General features: G+C 39.2%; 1 protein-coding gene across 2 annotated transcripts; it reads left to right on the top strand.

The window, feature by feature from the left end:
• Positions 1–457: 457 nt before the first annotated feature.
• Positions 458–22,761, top strand: pigg (phosphatidylinositol glycan anchor biosynthesis class G (EMM blood group)). 2 transcript variants are annotated; one of them, XM_088381780.1, is made up of 13 exons: positions 458–858; positions 944–1,149; positions 4,640–4,846; positions 5,275–5,463; positions 6,417–6,555; positions 6,857–7,069; positions 8,625–8,842; positions 9,192–9,476; positions 9,778–10,163; positions 10,931–11,122; positions 16,998–17,307; positions 18,417–18,580; positions 21,343–22,761. In XM_088381780.1, exons 1-13 carry the CDS (start codon positions 708–710, stop codon positions 21,563–21,565), a joined length of 2,883 nt encoding a protein of 960 aa, XP_088237906.1. In that variant the 5' UTR covers positions 458–707; the 3' UTR covers positions 21,566–22,761. The 2 variants fall into 2 exon arrangements, with proteins under 2 accessions (XP_088237906.1, XP_088237915.1); XM_088381789.1 differs by lacking the exon at positions 458–858 and adding an exon at positions 1,475–1,727 and having other exon boundaries at positions 1,009–1,149.
• The last annotated feature ends 1,259 nt before the right edge of the window (positions 22,762–24,020 follow it).

Raw genomic sequence — 24,020 nt, 5'->3', positions numbered from 1 at the left:
CTACACAAAGTTGAATAAAATAAGCTTAAGCATAAGAACATTTCACAGTTTGGATACTGGCTACAAAAAAGGTAATTCATTTACATGAACAACAGAGATGTACAAAATATAAGATTAGATTACAATACAATGGATTATTTATCTAATACTTCTCATATTATTTCTCACGTCACTGCACATATAAAAGCAAACTGATAGAAATAATTGAAATGTTTAATGTTATCCCTCACCCACCCAAAAAAAAAATTATCACGTCATCTCCTTCTCTTTCCACTTTATTAAATATCCAGATAAAGCACACAGGGAACGTTTGCAACTTGCATTATTTTTAAAATTGTGTCCTGTAATGGATACCGTTTCTTACCCATTTTTAAATATTTGCATTTAATTCTGCGCATATTTTCTTTGTTGAGGGGGGCAATCACTTATTTGACCATATGCGCTTCCCGTAGTTCAACAAAAAACGCGGAAGTATTATGAATGGCAACATCGAGATGTGTTGTTATTGTTTGTGGTCTAATTGCTTGGTAAATACTGCTTCTATTCTTACGGTCTACTATGCAATGTAGTACTCATCAGCTGCAATTGAATGTGTAGCTGTAATGTTATGTAAAAAATATGCGGGGACGCGTTATGGTGGTTGCTAGCTAACTCACCAAGGGAACTTATTTCAACTACCCAAAGTGTCGCATCATCAAGTACAAAAAATGAAAGTCCGTTCGTCTACATTTGCTTCATTAATTTTAATATTGGAAGTTTTGGGCGTTGCACTTTTCCTAAGGGGTTTTTTCCCTGTGCCTGTCAAGTCTTCTCTGTCGTCTAAGAGCAGGCAAAACCTGCCTGCAGAGCCGCTGTCAGGTAAGATCAGCCGGGCTTGTTTTCACTCAATCACTCACCATCAAAAAACTGCAGCCACCTATTAAGTATGTCTTTTAAATTTCAGTGGGCTCGCCCAATTCGTCTCACATCCCTCAGCCCTTATTCAAAAGGGTTGTCATCATGTTAGTCGATGCTCTGCGGGAGGACTTTGTGTTTGGAGCCAATGGTCGCACGTACATGCCCTACACGAGACACCTGGTGGAAAGAGGCTCGACACTTAGCTATGTGGCTAAAGCTAGAATTCCAACTGTCACCATGCCCAGAATCAAAGTAAGTCAGAAAATTGTCTGGTCCGTAGTAATTTATCCTATCCATGTGCCCCACGGGCTGTACAGAAATGAGAAACGATAAAACTGTTTTTTTTCCTCCTAAAACACCAAACAGTGTAAGTACGCTTGCATGTTCACTGATGACCAGATGTGGCAGATAAGTGTTTTGTAATGTTGAGAAGCTAGTCTGACTGAGACGCTATGCAGACATAAAGAATAAATGGCATCTGCTCTTTCCTTGAAGTAGGTTAAATGTAAAATACAAACATTTTTCCTGAAAATGAAAGGGTTTAATATATGTTTTTTTGTCCTGCCCGTGCATGCAGCTTGTGATGACAGTGAGGTAGGCCCTAGTCAGTCAAGAGAGGATGTGCCTGTGGTCAGCCACACTTGAGAAAGACTGCAGGAGGAAGGAGAGACAGAATGCAGACAGAACAGAGACAGGAGGCCACACAGAGGGTGAAGTTGACATGATAATGAAATACACAAAGCCAAATCAGCCTGTCCCTAAGGTTGTGGTGAGTGATTGACCTTCCACACAAAGAACAGTCTCATCATTGTAGGACTAGTGATGATCAGGTAGGAACTTTTATTAACAAGTGATGATTGTTTTTCAATGAACTCAAATAAGAAGCCAATTTTTGGTTCTTTAGCTCCACTTTCAAGGAACGTTGTTGATTTCCATCCCTAGTAGAAAGCTTTAACTTCACTCTACCTCCATTTTTAAACAGCAGAAATTATCTATGTACCACGGATCATATACTGGAAAGGCAAAAAGGTGGTGAGTTTTCATATTTAGATGGTGAGTCAATATGGGAACAGAGCCAGCAAGGCTTGTTTTTGCTATGTGTGACAGTTGGTGGGCAGGCTGGGAAAGCCTGTATTGCTGCATTGGAGGTATTTTCGTGGAATGCTATGAAAATGGGGAATCAAAACAAAACAAGCTGTCGGGTAAAGCAGAACAGTAGTTGAGCGTCCTGATTTTCATGTAATTTTTCATCTTTAATGCCCAATTTATTGGTCATTAGAAGTCCTTGATCAACTGCCCCAGCAGTGTTTTAAGTGGTCAAGTTCAGAAAAGTACAAAATATAGGCAACTGGGAACAAACTATGAAATTAATTCTGTGTTATTGTGCAACATTAGAAGCATATTGTGCCCAAAGAATGTTGTTGAGTTCAGATTTTGACCGAAGTGACATTCAGTTTAAGATTCAGGGTTGTTCTGTTAAGGGGGTCACGAAGGCTCTAGAGGAGGGATGAGCTGGGAGGGATTGAGGTGGCCTTTAGGAGTGAGACAGATGTTCCGCCATAATCCGTGAATTACAGATTTACTGATGGCAAGAGCACAAGGCAAGGCATCACTACTGTTGGAGAAGTGCGCTAAATGTCATTTTGGGGGTCTGGCAGCAGGAAGTCATTCATTTAAGAGATGTTCAGATGTCAATAGTGCTGCTTTGTCTTGCTCTTGGATGCCAATGGACCTTTCTTTATGCACTGGAACACAGGCAGAATAAAATCCCCAAATTATTGCTACATACTCGTAAATAATCATCAGCATCAGGATGTCGTATTTTTTTATTTTTTTGTCTTTGGGGGTCTTTTTTTTTTTTTAGTTCTGTACAGCATTTAAACCGAATTTGTTCCCAACCAGTAGGTGGCAGCACACACCTACTATTAGCATATCCTACATTTGACTCAGACCATCACAGCACTGTGACACAACCGTTAATTTGACCTTTGTTTGTATTTCTGCAAACATGTTTGTTATTTCTAGAAGTTTACATCATTTCTTGACATGAAGCTGGCAAGGAATTGACTTTTTCCCCCCCATTCAGTCATTCACATACGTCCAGCTGAGTCTCACTGTCTCTGACCGGCACAGCTGTCAGTGCATATTTCCGATGCACTCAATTTTGACAGTAAATTCAGGTAATGAGTGAAAATTCAGCAGCAATGACAGCAACTCTGGGGGGGGATGTCTAAAAGTTGAGTATATGCCTCAGGAGTTAGGTGTATGGATGTAGAGGACTACTTTCAGGAGAGCCAAATGATCTAATGGGGAAAAAAAATCTGGTGTAAGAGCTGCAAATGGTAATATTAATCTTAGATTTTTAAGAATTTGAATTTTTTTTAAACATATTGATTAAAGATTATTTATTCACAACTTTATGCAATTTATGCACATGACCACGGCAAGTTTCACGTTGGTATTGCCTTTGAGTAGTCAGCAGACATCAAAATGTTGGTTTGGCTCCTGTGCGACTCCCCTACGCCCAACACACACGCACACACACGCACACACACACACACACACACACACCACCGTTCTGTGCCAGCAGTCGAGCGTGTGCCCCACTGATATTGTATTTGACATTCAAGCAGTGACACATGGTGAGCAGAGACATACTGTAGGACTGTTGATGATCTGACCAGTCCAGTTCTTTCAGCCAGCATCACAATGTATTTGGCAACTGGATCTTAAAATATACTTTTTGTTTTGAGCTGACATTTTGTTTTTCAGCTCATCCTACATTTCGTCTTGTAATTTGATTTTTTTTTCTCAAATTTGACAACAGCCTTTATTTTATTTGTTCTGAGTCTTTGAATAGTCTTTGAACCTCACTGAGATTGCATTTGAAGAAATGGAGGGGGAGTTATCCATCTCTTCCAAAGAGATCGCGTCGGCACTGGCAGCGGAATGATTGTTGCAATGACAAGCTGTAGTAAATAACCGAGCCAGGAATTAAGCAAAAGCAACATCTCTGCTTCAGTTTATTTGCAGCAATTAACTGTCATGTCAGTTTGTTTATCAGGTTGTCACTGTTTAGAGGAAGATAAAACCTTCATCTAAAGCTAGAGCTGATGTTTTTTGTCCAAGAGTCACAAGACTTCCTGAACTGTGCAAGCGGTGTTTTAAATCCATCCATTCATTTTTCGGACACCTTATCTTCATCAGGCTTGTGGGTGGGCTGGAGCCTTTTGCATTTTTGAAACTTGGTACATAACATGACGTTGGGTAATGAAAACACGACTGCTGAGATATTTGGAAGGGGGGGGGGGCAAGCTGAATGTGCTTTTTAAAAGTAGTGACCTAACAAGGTTCGCCCATAAGACAATAAAACCTCCATATTGCAGCTTGGATTTTTTAACACCTCTGAGAATCGCCAAATGAGCTACAGGCAAGTCATAGGGTCCATCGTATAGCAGTGTTCCTTCAAACTCTCTAGCTTTAGGCCTTTATATTGCCCCCATGATAGTTTATTGGTCACTTTTTGTCTTCTTTTTATCTCTTCATTTGTGGCAAAAAAAAAAGAACGTTTGGTATTGTGGGAATCAATGTGTGATGCAAAATAAAGGATGCATCTTTTCTCTACCATTAATATGAATTTCCAATTAATGGTATTTAGTTTTATTGACATGATGTAATTGTATGTTTCTACTACATCGTGAAATGCTTTTTTTTTTGTTGACAAAAACATGTGCCTCTCCAGGCTCTTACCACTGGCAGTATTCCGGGTTTTATTGATGTGGTGATGAATCTAAATTCCCCATCCTTACTGGAAGACAATCTTATTTGGCAAGCCAAAACAGCGGGGAAAAAAATGATCTTTTATGGAGATGAGACATGGGTGCGCCTCTTCCCCAAACACTTCATGGAGTACGATGGCACAACGTCCTTTGTGTCTGACTACATTGAGGTAAGATCGTCATTTATGATAAGCCGAATTTGGCAAAAATGCCCGAGTACTTAGATGACTGCAAAATGGGACTTCATTGTAATTTGCTCAAGCCTATGCTGTGCTAATTTGCTGAAGTGAAATGTCAGAGCAGAGCAAAAGATGTTGACATGTGTGCAATCTGTAACATATGCAAATGGTGCTAATCTAATCAGCGCTCATTTTCGCAGATTTACAGTCAAAGAAAACACACCTAAGGAGGGAAAATGACTAAAAATGGAAGATGCCTGTCATTTTGTAACTTGAAAATTAATATAGGCCAGACTGTTTTATTTCATTTAAACACTATAAACTATTTTTATATTACAGAGGACATACACATAGACTTTTTAAAAAACTATTTATTTATAGCATTCCCTTTTTGAGTCTTTTTATCTGGTATCACGCAGGTTGACAACAATGTGACCCGCCATTTGGATGGCACGCTCAAGAGAGACGACTGGGACATTCTGATCCTCCACTACCTTGGACTTGACCACATTGGTCATATCAGTGGACCCCACAGTTCAATGATTCAGCCCAAACTTTTGGAGATGGACGATATTCTTAAGAAGATCCACGCTGCCCTCATTTCAAAGGTACACGTGAGAATTGAACTTCGCGATCATAAAACTAAGCAGGCTCTATGACCAAATTAGAGATCAAGCAATGAATTGCTACAATTAATGACATTTTACGTTAAACGCAAAAGAGGTTGTGATGACTGCACTGCAGCGTCCACCCTTTCTCTCAAAATCTGTATTGTTTTTTGGGAGTGGAAACACACTCACACACACTTAAATTAATTGTGTAAATGTGTTTGAACCCCCGACACAAAATACCAAGCACCTCATAAAACTGCTGGCATTGTTATGGCCACCATAAATCGCTGAATGTGATTATTGTTTCTCTGGAAGTTGGGGATGTTAGAATCTTTAAATAGAGGTCTTTCTAAAGAAGTAAAAGAAAAATGCTGGAATTGTTTTAGTGGGAACAATTTGTCAGTAATGTGGACTCAACATACGTGTCAAATTATTTTGCAGTTTGATTGTCATGGTAAAATGGCAAATTCACCTTTTTTGCCATCGTGAATGAAGTATTTTTACAACATTTTGGTTGAAGACTCTGAAGGCATTGGAACTTTTAGAATCCACTGTAAATCAATTATTCATCAGACAACTGTGTCAATAATTTGGAGGATAGTTTCTCAAGGGCACCTCGACAGGGCACGAAGGAAACTTCCCTCTCCCTGCAACCGCAGTATTGTATTGCATAATTTTCTGTGTGACTTCATCCCACGATTTACCAATCCAAAAACAGATGAAGTGGTATATAATCCTAGTATTGTTTCTCCCAGTGATTCTCATGTTCATCCTATTGCTCTCCAAATTAATATTTACATTGCCCAGCCCTCTAGCTCCATGGCCACAAGTGCACATGAGCAAATTAATTCTTTATGTAGTGTAATAAATGTAACACATGATTTCTCTCAACATGTTTGTTTTAATGTTTTGGCTTTGTCCATGCAATTCTGTGTTTTTCGTGATTGTAGGAGGTAGAGGGATCATTGCCCTATCTGCTTGTTCTGTGTGCGGACCACGGGATGTCAGAAACCGGGAGCCACGGAGGCTCCTCAGAACCAGAAGTCAATACACCCCTGGTGCTCATAAGCCCCGCTTTCAAGAGGAAAGGTAAACACATTTGTCTTGGTTTTTCTTCAAAGTGCTGACCATGATTTTCCTCGAACAGCCTTCACGAATTGTGTTGCAAAACAAGTTTTGTCGTAAGCACACAGTTGATATTTTGAGGAGGAACAAAGGTTGAATTGTTCAGAAAGAAGATGTCTTAATGCTATTCATCTCTGATTAGAAAACAAACATACTTGAAGATAAAGGCTGGTACAGTCAAATTCATTTTTCTTGATCGTAATCACTTTTTCAGCTCTGTTGCTGAATAAATAGATATGTTTGTCTTTTTTTTTGCCTTTGTCAGTGGAAATGGAGAAGCCTGATGAAATTGAGCAGGTGGATCTGACTCCAACCTTGGCCCTGGCCCTGGGCCTGCCCATATCTCAAAACAGCGTGGGCCGTGTCATTGCAAGTGTTTTGGAGGAAAGCTCACTTCGAGACCAGCTGCGCTTTCTGCATCTCAATGGCCACCAGCTGAGCTGCCTGCTCAAAGACAGCATTCCAGACTATGAGAAAGGTAAATGAAAAATCCAGTGGCTTAATTCGAATGGGCAACACACACACTTTTACTTTTAACTTATCTTACATTCATTATAGTGATATATATTTATTGTTTGCTAAAAGTCCTTCTTTTGGTCCCTCGATTTGAAAAAATGCTCTGAAACAAAATTATGAATAAATACTTATTTAAATAACCCTGAGCCTGTATTCGTACGTATTGCATCACCATAGCAATCAATTGTGATGCACATTTTATTGGACTATTTTTGCATTCAATTGCTTATTTCCATTAGAATTACAATGTCGTCATCTGCCTGCCCTCTTGTGCCGACCCCTTACAAAACATGTCCATAATATAGCGCCTCAGTGCCTTTTTTTTTTCGTCAATTATCTAATTTTGTTTTGCTGTGGACCCCCGTGTGTGGCAACGCAAACATAATGTACATGTGTCCGTATAGGTGACCTTAACCTGTTACACTAGCCAGAATACAAGACCCATTTAGATGTGACAGCGTCACATCATATATTTGTATTCTTCTCTTATGAATGTGCACAAAAGGGGAACTCAGTAGGAGAGCATACAACAAAAGTAGACATGATGTTCTTCAAGGACAAATCAGTCAATCAACTTGTACCACTCGCGTTCACCATCACAGATGTAAGGATGTGACAGGATGGTTGCGGCAGGCCAACTATGATGGCAACCTGGTAACCATATATGACGATTGCTACCAGAATATAAAAAAAAGAGGAGAAACATTTTGCTGTCTTACCCTTTCTGTTTGGAGTTTGCACGTTGTTCTTATTAGATGGACAGGCAGAGACAGACTGACATTTTTACTTCCTATTTTTGTCTAAGGTTTCCATGGTGATCAGATGAGATGGAAATTATTTCAGTAGAGCTACTTCTTGATGTGTTTATTCATTTTTTATTTTTTTTTCTCTTCCCCACACAGATAATATTGAATCGCGAGTTGTCCCTGCACCTGAGATGTTTATTAAGTAGCTTGTTAGGGTCAGCATGGACTGACTGGGGTGAAAAACAACTTTAAATAAGTAAAGGTGAACTGGGTGTTGTTGTTTTTTTCCCAATGAAAGCGAAAAAAAAACAATGTTTTCATTTGTCCAGATATCCCATGAGATGAATTATTAAGAGTAGCAAAGTAAAAGTAATAACAATATGTTCAGCTTTCTTGTTTTGTTTTTCTTGCACCTCTATTCAAAGCCGTCTTTGAAGGGCCATCAACTCTTTTGCTCCACTTTCTGATGAAACATGAGGCGGGCCCATCGATATTGTATGATTCATGCCTGTGGCTTAAGGATCTCATATTTCTAGCATCCCCTGTGTCTCTGGCAAAGTCACCATCTATAACCAGCTTTGCTGCTGTGTTTCACAGTTAAATATTTTTCGGAGGACATGACTACTCATTCATGTATCAATCAACTTCCATAATGTTGATCTTCATCATCCAACAAACACTGATGAATTGAACAAAAACCCAGATTTTTGGTTTACATCATTGGATGTTGTAATGAATAGTATAAAACAGGTTGTCTTTTTCCTGATCCAGAGGCAGGATTTGAACAGTACCGTGTTGCAGAGAAGGCACACGGGAGCTGGGTGAAGCGCTACCTGGAGGGAAACGTGTCCGAGGTCTTGACCAACATGGGCAAGAAAGTCCTGAAGCAGTACTTGGAGGCGCTGTCCGCCATGAGCTCAGCCCTCAGCAAACAGCTGGGCAAGTACGACCTGTACTCCATGATTGCTGGAATGGTCTTTGTATTTCAGGTAAACCCCAAGAATCTTCTTTTTTAGTATTTTTCTCAAATAGCATGGCGTAACTAGTGATTGAAAGCTCTGAAATCAAACACAAGCCAGTCCACCTATAGTTTTATTCTGATTTCAAAATAATTGATAATCAGCGATACCTTGACTTACACCTTTAATCTGTTCCGCAATTAAGCTTGTAACTTAATTGACTCGTGCATAAGATCAGTTTTCCACAGAACACTGTACCTTGCTTAGAACCTAATAACAATGACAACTTTATATTGACACTTATTTAAATTCATATGTAATTACTTTACTACATATCGTACTAATACTAATTTTTTTCTTTGACTTTGTTCCCTCCAAGCTGCTGTTGCTCTTACTACTGGCAATGCCTGAAGCCCTGAGCAACTCAGCAGCTGTGGACCTTCCAGTCATGTCGGCCCTGCTCTCTTTACCTTTTTACCTCTTGTGCCTGCTCCTTGCGTCGGTGCATGTTCTGGTGTGTACATCTGCCGAGAGCTCCTGCTACTTCTGCAGCCTCTCCTGGGCTCTCGTGTTTGCCGCTATCGCCTTCACTTCAGCCATGTCTTGTTTGCTGCTCGCTATGATGACGAGACGATCCCCCCTGGGACTTAAGTTACACGGAAAGGTGAGTTGCGCATTTCAGATGTGTGGGTGGTATCGTTATTTTGAAGGCTAAAACTTTAAGTCTCTTCTTTCAATTGGTCCGATAAATCTTCCATTGCTGCGTCTCTCTTCTCATTATGGTATATCTTTAAAGGTCACGTCTCAATTCCTTTCTGCGAACTTGCAAAGGTGCTGATACAGCAAAAAAGTCTAATGGAAATCCAGCGGAAAAAAACTTTACTGTGGTGCATATCAAATACTGATATGTAGACTTGATGGTTTAGTTTACCTATCACACACAGTTGTCATCTTCCTTTTTACAGTCCCCGTTGAAGATCAGTAGCACTGAGTGGTCCCTGTCAGAGTTGGACGTTTTGCTGCTGGCGGGCACAGCCGGTCACACTCTTAGTCTGGCGGCCAGCAGCTTCGTAGAGGAGGAGCATCAGACCTGGTACTTCCTGCTCAGCACCCTCTGCCTTGTAGTCTTCCAGGACGTGTGTCGCAAGTACTTCAGAGAGAAGAGCGGCCTGGGAGGTGAAGAAGAAGTCCTTCCTTACAAAGACAACCCAAAGGAAGAGCTCTACTCTGAGAAGTGGCTAGCTTTAGCCACGCCCCCTTTTGTTCTGCTCTGCTGTCGACTGCTGCGCTCCCTCAACCAGACAGGTGTGCAGTGGGCTCATCTTCCTGATCTAGGCCATTGGCTGAACAGGTGGGACTGACCAATCTTGAAATGTGATATGCAATATGACTCTCTGGGTCTTAAAAAAAAAAACAAAGAAAAATATTAACAATAATGTTGTATGCAGCTCCGTAGAACTTATTGTATAGGACATCATTTAGTTGACGTCCCCTTTAATATGTACAAATTATGTGTTTGTACTTATCGATCTCCCTTATCAAAACATACGAAAATCTTGGATTCCTGTTCGTAAAAAAACTCTTGTTTCGCAGTATCTTTTAGAGTCAACCACCGATGAATATTCATTCAAGAGCTCAGTGCATTGTGACTGCTTCCTTAACATGCATGTCAGTGTAGAATGAAGATATGGAGTCTGACCTTTTCCCCATCTGTCCTATCTCGTACCTGCACTGCTTTTTGCTCAGATAATGAGATGTACGCCTTCATTTTGCCTCACACTGCTTAAGGCCTCTGCTGTCCCAACTACAAAACAAGGCTTCTTTTTTTATGCCTTGTTTCTAGATTTCAAAGTCGACTGTTATTTAAACCTCCTTAAATGAAGTGACGCATTCATGATGTGTTTACTCTTAAAAATAACGTGGGCCATTTCATCCTTCAAGCTCAATAGTTCATTCATCATTGAAGAATAGAATATTGTAACTTAATTAAATTAAATCAAATTGGGATTTTTATTTCTTTCTATGTAGTGGCTGTGTTTTTTGTATGTTTTTGAAAAGAAAAAGAATCATAACTTGGAAATAGCAAAATTCCATGTTTTTATCTTTTTGTCTTCCTAGCTCCGAACACAAACTGGTCCTGTCCCTGCTGTCTGCTCTTTGTTTGGTTTTCATCTACTTCCTGATTCAAAGACGATGCTCGTTGGTGTCTAAGGTTGCCCTTGCACTTGGACTTTTGGGGGTCTACAGTTACCGGTCAGCTGTCGGCAATGTCTTGTTTCCTTGGCAACACTCCGGTCGGAACATGTCCAAGTAAGTTTTTATGACCCATTTAACCATGACCATTGCTTATGACTGTGGAAAAAAAAATATTGCCATTCTTTGTCCGTGGAAGGATTTCAGTCCACGCTGTCACACTCGAGTGTACCCACTCCATGTTTTCTGATTTTCTGTTTCTTAATGCTATCATAAAATCCAATTTAAATTATCCTCTAAATAGTAAACGCTAAAGCTGTCTTTTTGTCTCTTATTCCTCTTTTTATGTAAAAAAATATTGCACACGTTTTTATTTATTTATTTATTTTTTCTACTGTGATGAAAGTCAAATTAATCAGCACTAGTCATTATTGGCTCAAATCTACCAAATTTAAAATTGTCATATAATTAAAATTTTACATTTTTCTCCCGATGTTGCTGCATTATTACCATTCCCCTTTTTAGAGTAACTTGAACAACATGAATGGATGGGTGAATAGATAGATAGATGGATGGAAGGAATAGACGGATGGATGGAATTCAGTAGATTTCCTTTTTTTTTTTACCCCCAATGTGTGCAGTTCCTCTGTGTAGTCAACAAAGGCTGGCTCTAGCTATTACCATGCAGTCGCCTGACCTCTCATAACCTTTCTTGTCCTCCTTGGCAGCCTTTTCTACTTGCTCACCTAATTAAATGCACAACCTGTCATTCCCATCCATACTAGGGGCACCTGAATAAGGCAATGCAGGAGGCCGAGACCCTTTTAACAAACTGTATGATTGACATGTTGACAGCTGATGCCTCCTCTAGCTTTTTTTTATTAGACCTCAACCAGCATTAGTAGCTTTTCTCAGTATTGTACATTTTATTTGTTTTCCTATGTTCAATCTCCTACACTTGTGGTCATCTGTTTCAGCAAATATTTCTTTTAAAAAGCAGCTGCCTGTAAAGTCATCAGCGTAGTTAGTGCAACCTCCATTTTAATATTTATCCATTTAACAAGGTTTCATGTAAAATATCCAGGCCAATTCCTTACAAAGTTTGCATTTCTCACCTAAGCATTGCTTGTTAAAAAAAAAAAAAAATTTACTTGGTTTTGAATGATCGGTCCATAGAAGTAATTTACCAGCAGATTTCATTATAAATATGATCAAGATACAAGATTATGGTATAGATTTCTGTTAGACCAGTGGTTCTTGTGTAGCCTACAACTTCTGTAAATGGGTAGTGTTCAAATTTAGATCAATGTTTGAAAGGTCAAAATTGTCTCATTTTAAAATTGGCCAATAATCGGTCCAGCCCTACTAGAAATGTATCTTTGATACATTTGCATTATGATGTTTATTGCTAAACAAAAAACGAAAAAAGAACAGCAAAATCAATTATAAAAGAAAAGATAAAAAAAAGAAAAAAATCTCCAACCTGAAGTATCTCACCATCAAAGCAGCGGTTTGCGGATCATCACTATCTGTTCCATTTGAGCTTCAAAAACCGAAACCTTTTTAGTGTTTGTTTTTCATCTCTGTACTGTACGTGTGTTTGTACTTCACACCTGCACAGCACATGAACCCATTTCATCTTGTACAAGACTGTTGCGCTTGTTTCCAGTTCAGATGTATTCATGCATACAGATCACGCTTAAAAATGGAAATATATTCAAACCCATCTTGAGACACCTGTGAACCTCGTACAGCCATAGAAACACACACACTCACACTTGCTGACCCACCTCGGCTCTGTCATTGGCATTGTACTTTTCCGGTAATACTTATATTTATATAATTCTTTAATGATGCCCTGAATTCTGGTATTACAGCAGCACACAGTATATTGCTTAAAGAATAATAAAAATGAATGCATTGAATTTAAATGACAGACTAAAAAAAAAATGCCAGGACTTTGCAATACATATGATGAGTCGATTGATATCGGTAGAGAAGAAACTATAGTGACGAGTTGTGGCCCACACTGCTGTTGTGCAACGTGATGGCAGTGGGCACAAAGGAGCGCCTGAAGCGCACAGTTCTGCTCCTGTGTGGAATGATGCGCTGACTAAACGAGCTTCCCATCTGTCACAGCTCATCGTGAGAGGAGTTGGCCAATATGGCTCTGATTTTGTCCTTCATCCTCACCATCCTTTTACCCTTGATCAATAAAATATGCGCTCCCACATAACCAAACAAGACCAAACAAATCTATTTTCTGTCCAAGATATCCATTGTATAATCCTGTATAAACCGTCTTGAACTTTTATCTGTCAGAAGTAATATTCCACATTCAGCCAACACTTATTAAACTTGAAACTAATTTTGCAGGATCGTGACATGTTTTGCAAGATAACTTCATGAATAGGGCAGTTGTCAGATGTGCCGCTGCGATCCAAAAGAAAATCTGAAAAGAGCTGCTAAATTTCCAAACACTAAAAACTACATGGCACAAAAAGGAAGATGTACCTGTTTTGGCACTTAGCTAGCGCCTACAAAATAAAGCCTGAAAAAACAAGTGAGCCAGTCACAATTCAAATATAGGAGAAAAAAGCAAAAATACAAAAGAAACTATTATTGTGGAATTCGATGAGTGCAAAAAAAAAAAAAGTTTTGACCTTTGGGGGAAAAAAGTCTCAAAATATTGTCAGTCAATTCTTTTTTTCTTTTTTATAATGGATTGCAAATGCTGTTTTCACTGTTTTCCTTCAGCCGTGAATTGGATGTTGGGCTGATTTACTGAACGTGCTAGTTTCATGCAGGAGATTTATGAAGAGGGCATTTAAAACATGAGGGGATTGGACACAGTCTTAGCTTTCTTAACCACACCAGGGCTTGTTTCCAAGGTAACGTAAAATTCCGACAGCCTCTCTGCTCCCTTACCTTAAGATACTTTTCTCAGTCCTGTGTTGCTCCTATTAACACCATACCAAGTCAGATTGATTCCCCTTGTCGTGACGAGGTATCTTTATTAACCATTCAAATATCTGACATTTGGAATGTTCCGGGTTAAGAAGGCAACATATATGACACGTGTAACGGACATGAAGAGTAAAAAAAAATGTGCCAGTCAATCTGCTTTTCCATCAGTGCTCAAACCTCCTCATAGTGATTTCATCTTGAGTTTGATATGTGTTGTGGTGTATTCTCCCCGTGAGATGTTAGAACTTCCCCACTTTCTAAATGGCACAAGAGCACACTAAAATTGTGACGGATGTGGTCAGGGCAACATACAAGGGAAAAGGAAAAGATTGATATCCCCCTGGGAAATCATAATTTTCCAAGCAAGCCCTGCATGTGACAACCATAGTGAGAAAACTGCAGATTATATAAGAGACCCATCAATCATGCAACGTGATTTGGGATGTGTGTTTTAAGACTCTTTGAACACACTGATCAAATGTTTTCGCCACGATAAATCTTTAAAATCTTGTTCCCCTTGCTCATGCTTTCTTGCAAAGTCCTAAAAACTAACCAGCGATTTGTGCACTGTTCACAAAGAAAATGAGGGGCTAACATTTAAATAACACAAACAAGATATACAGTGCAACCAAGATGCAAAATAATTATTTGATTTGATCTATAGGGCCATTTTGCTAGTAGCAAATGATGGCTCGAATCGAGTGCTAGCATGCAACACGGTCACATTAGCCATACTAATCGAAAAATACGATGAGCCATAACAAGTTCAAAGTACTATTTCCTCACATTGTCTCAAAGAAATCAGCTTCAAAATGAATCATAGGAAAAGACGATGGCATTCAAGGTTCTTTCTCCTAATCATCTTCTTGCGGAGAAATACTCAAGCAATCAAAGTGGCCAGAATGGAACTGATTGAATTGCTGTTAGTGAACTCTAAAGTGTGTGTCTGTGGGGTGGGGGGGGCGACTCAATGGAGAATGGAAAAGTGAAAAAAGGCATAGTAGAAAATGTTTATGAAACGTTAATCTGTCTGCAAAAGGTGGACGTAACAGCAGCCGTTTCAAAATGTATGATGTCACATGTTAGACCAAATGTTGGTAATCTCACAGATGCCTACAAAGCGGCGCATTTATTAAAAAAAAAAAAAAAAAGGGAGGTTTGCACCGTTGTGGGCAGCTGACTCCATTCACTGCCAACCAAAACGGCTTCTCTCATTGCCTTTAACGGGAATGCTGTGACCACCGGAAACAATTCTTTTGATAGACCAGCCTGGATACCTCTGAAATGAAAAGTAGTGCCTATTCTCCTTATTGCCTCGTGACACCTAACTTGTCAACAAATGCACATTTACTGCTGGTAAAGATTTTTCACCACAGTGCCTTGAAAATAAATTACACTTCATAAGTGTAGAGACTGCAATTTGCGAAACTTCAGTTCAGGACATACCTTGCCTGACTTCCAAAGTCAGCCGGAATAGGCTCCAGTACGTATATAGAAATTGGATGGATGGAACAGAGTAATCAAGAGATGAGTCAGGTGAATTATGGTTATTGATATTTCGATACTTGTCATTATTATATTAAGATGGCTACTTTGTCATCGTTTAGTAACACTGTCATTCAGCATTCGAGTTACGGAAATCTATCCACTCAAATCGTTTATTCACTTTGCAAAATCACAACTTTTGCTCTCCATTAATTAGTGATAAGTGCAATATCTGCCATATTGTTGTGAGAGTTATGAATAATGAAGAGAGACGTGTATGAAGTGTATTGCTCTACCCCTTTTCTCTGTACCAGATTCCATAAAACACAGATTAATAATACATTTCCATTGCTGGCTCAGCTCCTTTAGGGTCTGCCATTATGCTTTAGTACTTTGCAGGTTTAATGGCACCCTGTTGGAAATGAAACGTTGCTTATGGTTACAAAGCCTTTGAATGGAAGCAGACATTTGAAAATAACCGGCTTGCTTGTTCTTTTTCTACATACTCGTTATAGAATTGGTATGTTAATTATTTTTTTAACCACCAGTTAAGTGTGTCTTGTCAATCGCTGAGATTTTTCTCATTAGTTTGAAACTTTTTCTTTTACACAGGATTTAAGCTTTCAACATAGATGACAAATCTTTAATTTAGACAAATTACATTTTCAGTATTGGGTTTAATGATAGAGGGCAAGCTAAGGGATTAGCTTCCTCTCCAACTGCAACAAAACAATTTTACTTTCAATATTACTGTGTAAGGATTGATAAAAATGCATGTTATATAAATATTGAACTTTTTAATTGGAATACATGAGCTTGAGAAGTGTTTTACATGCAAACAGGTTCGATAAAGTGTCTTAACAAAGTTATATTACGAGAACAAATGAATATTGCAAAGGTGTAAGAACTGGAAAAAAAAACATATCCGTTGAAACTTTTTTTTTAATGCAGGGGGAATAAATGAAATCCCCCCAATGAGTGCAGTACAGTGATAGACGGTCTGATTCCTTCAGGCGGTTTATTCTGTCTTCCAGTCTCGTACATTAAATTATTGATATTACCTTGGCTGTGTGTACTGACCGAGAGGATGGAGCAGAAGCACAGTGTAGTCTGAATAATAAGTGACTGTAATGTGATACATTGTAAAATAGTGATGAAAATTCACTTTTACATCATAAGCATTTTATAACCGTCAATGTTATATTATGATGCAGCAACTAGCAAGCGCAATTGTGTCATCCACCATTCAGACATATTTGAGATGTAGTCAGAAGTTCAGCAGGTTAATCTTCATGTGTTATGGGAGTATAATATCATAGTATAACAATAGTATAAAAAACTCGATCATTGGTCCATATATAAGGCGCACCTGATTATAAGGCGCACTGTCGGCTTTTGAGAAAATTTTAGGTTTTTAGGCGCACCTTATAGTGCGGAAAATACGGTATGTGCTTGAACGCTGAAGTCAGCCGGGATTACCCAGAATTCAATTGGGTGCATGCCTTTTATCAGTAACCCTGTCTGTCACTGTCTTTTCCAGGGGCATCGTGGAAGCACGCTTCGTATACGTGTTTGTTTTGGGTATCCTCTTCACTGGTACTAAGGACCTGCTGCGGTCCCAGATCATCACAGCTGATGCCAAACTGAAGAACAGAGGGCTATGGGAGATTTACAGTGGCCTGGTCCTGTTGATTTCACTGTTGTTTCGTCCCCACAACCTGCCGGTGTTGTGCTCCTGTCTGCTCGTCCAAACACTTATGGCCCAGTTCATCTGGAAGAAGCTCCACTATGATGCAGCCCAGACCACCATCATGCACTACTGGTTTGGTCAGGCCTTCTTTTACTTCCAGGTACGTAATGAGAAACTTATCACTGATGCCAAGTTACATTTGTTTCGGGGTCGTTCCATCTTAACTTGTTCAGATATATCCGTCCATGTTAACTGACGACCTTTGGAATTAGCAAACCGCTAAATGACATTGTATTTTTTTGACCAAAGGGTGATGCACAGTTTCTGACAAATATTGGCCCCAGGTGAGTTTTAACTCACGGTCAGAATTCATTTTTGTGTTTAAGGGGCATTCAAGGCTCGCACCGTAACATATGTCAAATTTGTCCAGTTGGCCTTCACGCTGGTAGAAGTGAATGATAATATCTCGTCTGCCTTGAGCTGTGCCAGTTCCATTGTCATCCACTCTATCTTTGCTAAACACTTTCCTTAAAAAAAAAAACCTACAGTCTTTACAATAGTTACATATATAAGGACCCCATTTCACTTAACTGTCAGCAGTCAACAACTACAATCTTCTGTTTTGAGGAAAGCCTTAGTTTTAGGGGTTTATTTCCAAAGGTTATGTCTAATGCAAAATCCAATCTGGACATCACCAAAACAACACCAAACCTTGGCAATGAACCTAGAGCAGTATGAGCCAGTTTGTACAAATGTTGAGTAGAGATCTATGGGGACGAATTCCGCTGCAACTGAGCAACCGTCTGTAGGAAAATATGAATCACCGCAGTGATGTGAAAAGTGGCCAAACTTGATACTTGTACAGCAGTGACTCATAATGAAATCTCAAGTCACGATTTTTTTGGGTGCTTGTAACAAACACAATTCAGCCTGAAGTATTTTTCTCGGGGCCATGAAGAGTGTCATGAGTGGAGCCTGTTGCGAAAAGAATAGTTTACGACATGAGTCCTCATTTCTTACTAATAATGTCATCACACAGAAACCTTTTTTTTTTTTTTTTTTTTTTTTTGCAAGATCACGGAGGCTTCTTCTCATGTAAACAAGTACATAGTTGATTGATTTTTGACTCATTTGACGTTGATGGCTCATGAATGAAAAATGGACTAACTTAAACCCTCAAATTCTCAGACATGGATTTTTCTTTTTCTTTGTTTTTTATTTGGCAAATGTTGCTTTGAATGCTAAAATAAAACACTCATGCACTTGCAGGGTAATTCCAACAGCATTTCAACTGTGGACATCTCAGTCTGGTTTGTCGGTTTAGACAACTACATAGAAGCTCCTGCCATCTTCTTAACAGCGCTCAGTACATATGCTGGGCCACTGCTTTGGGCTTGCCACCTTGTCTGTTACCTCAGTTCAGAGAGAAACAGGTGAGTGCTTTCTTACTCTATAAACTGTCCAGCAGCTCTGTTGGGATTGTGTTGTGTAGGATCCTAAAAAAGTATCTGGTGGTGCTTTCTGTCCAAAACCTAATAAGCTCTGCAATGTAGTACGTGTTGTGTGTTATTTTATATTTCTTGCACCTAAGGGAGACCCTGGATGGTGATTCAATCAGAAGTCAATAGATGGTTTCATTTCATCAGACCTTTTTATTGGAATCTGATTGTTTGCACTCGACCATCAATCAGCTTTTGGGTGCACTGCCCAATTGGAGAATGCCAAACACTGTAGTTGTTGACAATCTTGAATTTGTTGTTTAACATTGTATAGCATTTGGATGATCGTCTGAATTCATTCCATCCTACCATCGGGTGAAATCTATTCGCAAAAAAATTACGTTGAAAATTATGGAGGGATTACAGAAACTTTTTTTTAATTTTTTTATCAGGCAGTATGTTATACGGTCGACACGGCAAAAGAATTGCTACATTTTGGTCTCGAGGGAAACCAGTTGAGGGCGGTGTATTGGAACATACTTTCAGAACATTTTTTTGTTCTGGAATAGTGATTCTCAGTGTGGTTTGCGTGCAGCTAGTAGTCCGCGGTCTCCCTCTAGTGGTATGCAAAATAATAATGTTAAAACTGTGCATGTTACAATGTATAAAATTTCTTTAAATCCAGTCGACTACATCTGTTAAGTACAATCCAGTTGTACTTACTACTTTAGTACAGTACATCTTCAATCTGTAAAAGTGTTTTTTTAATTTAATTGTACATTTGAAGTGAAGTATTAGTTTAGTAAAATATTTCATTTTCCTCCAAATGCAGTCATGTTCACACTGCATAACACTACAGTGGCTTTTACTATTATTAAATATACTTTTAAAAAAAAAAATGCTGCCTCATTTCTAATGAACACATAGGTCCACTATGCTACTGTATTTTAACATTGGCCATTATTGTGGATCTTGGAGAGCTAAATATTTTATTCTGAGCAAAAACCTTAAGAACCACTGCCCTAAAATATGTTCACTGCTATTTATAATGAATGAATACAAATTCTCACTTTTGTTAGGTTATCTGTAATGCTGTGAAAACTGTCGCCATGATGGCATGTCCCTAACCACGTATCTGTTGCCAGAAACCAAAATGTCAGATCATGCCGGGATTAAAGTCATTTGCGTACCCTTGCTTTTCCTAATTAATTTGGGGAAGCACAAGAGAATCTCACAAGGCATGATTAAATAATTTCAAACACAGCGCTCACACATTGATCTGTTTCACTGGGCGTCTGTACCAACCAGGCAAGCCGAGCCTAAATTACATTTAGTCTAACAGCACAATTGATTTGCCAAGCGGCTGTGTAAAAGCGTCCTCGCCACACGCTTCGTGGCTCTCCCTCGCTAGTCGTTAGGATGTTGTTTGGTCGGCCCATCGCTTTCATGTTGGGGCCTCTAATGAATGCTGCGCCCGCTGCCCGTTTCACGCTGCTGCTCGCAACTACATACGACTTTCAATGTAGCTCGTTAACTGTTCTCAATGCAGGACATAATACATCCTTGTTAGATTGTCAAGACAGATAAATGTCCAGATTTGTTTCTACAGAAAATCACATCACTTAGTCGACTGTGGCGCGTTAGTAAAAATGATCAGTGCAAAAAACAAAAATCGACCCTCTCTGGCATCATCTTGTTCTTCTAATATGATTTTTAAGGAATCATGCCTGTGGGGGAAAAAATCACTGCTCAGGTCCTATTGCCAAATGCTCAATACTCTGCCATCATGCGCCACTTAGCCAGCTTGTAGCTTGCATGGGTAAACAATGTGTTCTTTTAAGTCACTAATAATCACCTCCTTGGCGGTGAATAAACCACATTTCTAGAACTTACTAACATTATCACAAAAGGGGAAAATGGAGACGCCGTGCTAAGCTATCGTGAAACATAGGAATATAGGTACTTGAGTGAGACACTTCACAAAAGTCTGGAACTGCTTTAGCTTCACATAGAAGACAAGCCTTGAAAATAAAAACTCTTGAATGCTTTGAATTTATGCGAGTGAACGAGATCACATATCAGAAATCCTCATGGCAGTTAGCATAGATATAACCAAAACACATTCTTACTGGTATTTTGTTTAAATATCTCCTTCCAAACTGGACTCCTTCCCGCGTCTCCTACTCCATCTGCATTTCTTCTCTCCCCCTCTTTGGAATGTGCACGAAGTTCCCTCCTCCTCACCTGGGACTTTTGCCTGGTCAAATCTGCTCATTTACACACCACTGCACGTTTTCTCAAACGAGAAGGTTGATTAATCATCTTTATTGTCACCCTTTTCTCTATTTTCTTCCTTCTGCCTTGCAGGTTGATAAACCTTCTGGCTCCAAGAGCTTTTTTTGTGAAAATATAGTTTGCTGTTGGGAACTAGCAAGTAACAAAATTGGTCAAACAAAAGTATAGGCCAAATGTAACGATTTGGTTCTATTTGTGGGCTACAACACAATTTAAAACAGTGTTTGAATTTCCCCTTGAGGGATCATGATGAGAGTAATAAATTCAGTTAAAAATTCAACTAGTAAGGCAAGTCTGTCCTTGGAACATAGCTTAACACTAACCTTGGGCAATGGGCCACATGCTGTGTCACCAAATATTTGGAGACAAATGGTTCATTTCCAGAACAGTAACTTTCGGTTATGTTGCCATTTTCTTCCTGTGCGTTCGCTTTTGTCTGATGATGCATTTCCCTTCCGCAGGAGTCCTGCCGCAATGGGCCACGGTTGCTACTGCTTGGCTCTGCTCAGGTCGGTGCCCGCGGCAGCCTACATTGTTCTGGTGACTGTCCTGCGCTACCATCTCTTCATATGGAGCGTCTTCTCTCCTAAATTACTGTACGAGGCCATGCACCTGCTTCTCACAGCCGGCGTCTGTCTCATCTTCAACACGGTGGAACAAAGCCACACCTCTGCCGCACCTTAAGACAGCTTCTTGCCAAGTAAGAGAGTTTGCCCTGACTTTTGAAGGGAAGAGAATTGAAAGTCCAATTAAGTGAAAATGGTTTTTGAGGATTGTAAGATCTCAGGGACTCCCAAAAAGAGGGCTTCTTAACGATACAGGGCAGCATTTGATGGTTTGCTCTGTCAGACCCAAAGGAAACGCAATAGAAATTTGCCCAGTGATCACTAAATTCTGATTTACTGTGAAAATGATTCGATTGCTTTTGTAGTTTGCATCGTATTAAAAACACGGGATGTTTATATCGTGTCATGTTCAGAGTGAGTGAGCGAGATAGACAGATTAATACAGGACAGCAAAAGAAAACAATAATGATGACAAAGTTCTAGAATACGAATTAAATTTATAAGTTTCAAACGGATGAAAATATGACCTTGAATCATAATCGTAATCATTCCGCCAAAAATGACCAGGGAGCTTCTGTTATCAAACCTGTCAGTTTGATTCATCATTTTGGTTTGTTTTCGTAAGAGCACCAGGGGTCACAAACATTATGTTGAAATTTGGAAACATGGGACCATGATACCTGATTCTACTCACTGACAAAATGGGGTGAACAATTTGGTTGGTTAAAGCGACCAAAGTGCTACTTGACACCTCTGGGGACAAAGATGTGCTGCCTCCAAACTTGTCACTCAGCTAGATGAATTTGGCCGCCTTGCAAGACTTTCTAACCTGAGGCCAAGATTACCAATATCTCCCAAGTCACCACTTGCGCTAGAAAAAAAAATCCTACACATGGAGCCAGGGCTGCTTGTAAATTCACTTTTTCTTCTCCCCCTCTGAAAATCGAATTTCGCTCATCTGGAAAAGTGAGAGGGAATTATTTAAAAATATATGTATATTATTGTCATATTGGTTATAGTTTCTGTTGTGATATTTTTACACTAAGTAATAATTATATTTGTACGGCCATACAGCTCTTGTTTTGGTCTTGTGGCTTGTTAATGTATTTTGCAGTAACTATGCAACCTTCTGTGTTTGTGTCTGTTAGCGCCATTGATCCTATTTTAATTTGAATTATTTATATATCTTGTCATTTCTGTAAAGTTCCAAATCAAATGTGTAATGAAAAGTGGCAGGTGATTATGGATTTTTTTTTTTTTTTTAAGCATTATGTATGTTCTTGATCTTAGAATAAATGACCTTCCACATATTAAGGTTATGTTGAGCTTTAACATAATTTACTTCCATCTTCCTTTTCAGTGATTAGCCTAGGAAATTGTTTTTACTGCAGTTCAAAATAGCTCACAACCATTCTTCCAGACTAATCAACTATTTTAAGCAGGAGGCTGACAAACTGATTTTTAAGAATTGATTTTTAAAACGTGCTGAGATTTTTAAAATGTTAGGGGACCCAACAGATGGCAATCAAAATCAGGAGAACTAACGAGAACAAAAAAAGTCCCAAAAAAATATACCGTAGTTGTATTGTGTATTTTCTGAGTAAGGCTGAGGCAATAAGTGTAGTTACTGAACACTGTTAAGAATTCATATTTGTAAACATTGTCATCATTGATCTTGTGGGTCATAGTTCTTATAACGGATTTCAGCTAGACAAATGATCAATATGTGCACTGCCAGTAACACGACACCAGTATTCCTTGTCATCGTTCTCCTTGAATTTTTTCCGCCTTGTCCAAATCTGCTTTCCAGTTGCTGTATTTTAATTTACTTAAATGCATACCCCTGCATGCTCTTGCTCAAACTAATACAAAACACATTTTTTATTTCTGGTGGATGTGATTTGTCATCATGAAGCAAAAAATGAATGGAGCATCTTATACTGTATATCACAACATTTATGACATTCACATTGTCATGTTTCTATCATGCTCAGATGTTAAAACTGTTTTCGGGAAACAAAATGGAATACCTCTTTGACCCAGGCTGTCTGTGGATTTGTTGGCTTGCCAAAAGATAATCAAGTTTAATGACCTCACAAAGACCAGAATAATCACTCGGCCTCTCGGAGGAGCTTCCGAGGTGGCTCCTTTGCTTCTAACAGATGCTCAAACCCTCAACTTCTTTATTGCCACAAGGTGAAATCAAACCTGCTAGCATATGAACTAGGACCAAGCCGCTTTAACATTGTAAACAGGCAGTGCCACAAACTCCATCCCCATAAAAGTAATCACGCTTTCATACAAGCAGTGCTGCATGAAAACCATTCTGTCACACAGCAGTGTTTCCCAACCTTTATTGGATTTACACAGGAAAGGTGCCTCAAAAAAAAGTATTGAATACTGAAATAATGACGATCTTGTCTCAAGTCACTCGATCATAAATTTACTTGATGTGAAATGTGGACTAGTTGTCTGGAAGTGAAGTTGTGCGTTTGAGTTGGAGTTTTCTTGTGAGAACGACCTTACCTCAGCCGCACTCTGATGCTCCAGGAGTTGTCTGCTAAATGGTGGAT

This window comes from Syngnathus floridae, chromosome 1 (genome assembly GCF_059516105.1).
Source record: "Syngnathus floridae isolate MCC-2025c chromosome 1, RoL_Sflo_1.0, whole genome shotgun sequence".
Taxonomy (NCBI): Eukaryota; Metazoa; Chordata; class Actinopteri; order Syngnathiformes; family Syngnathidae; genus Syngnathus; species Syngnathus floridae.
The sequence above is the reverse complement of the archived record's forward strand: the minus strand, read 5'-3'. Positions and strand labels throughout refer to the sequence as shown.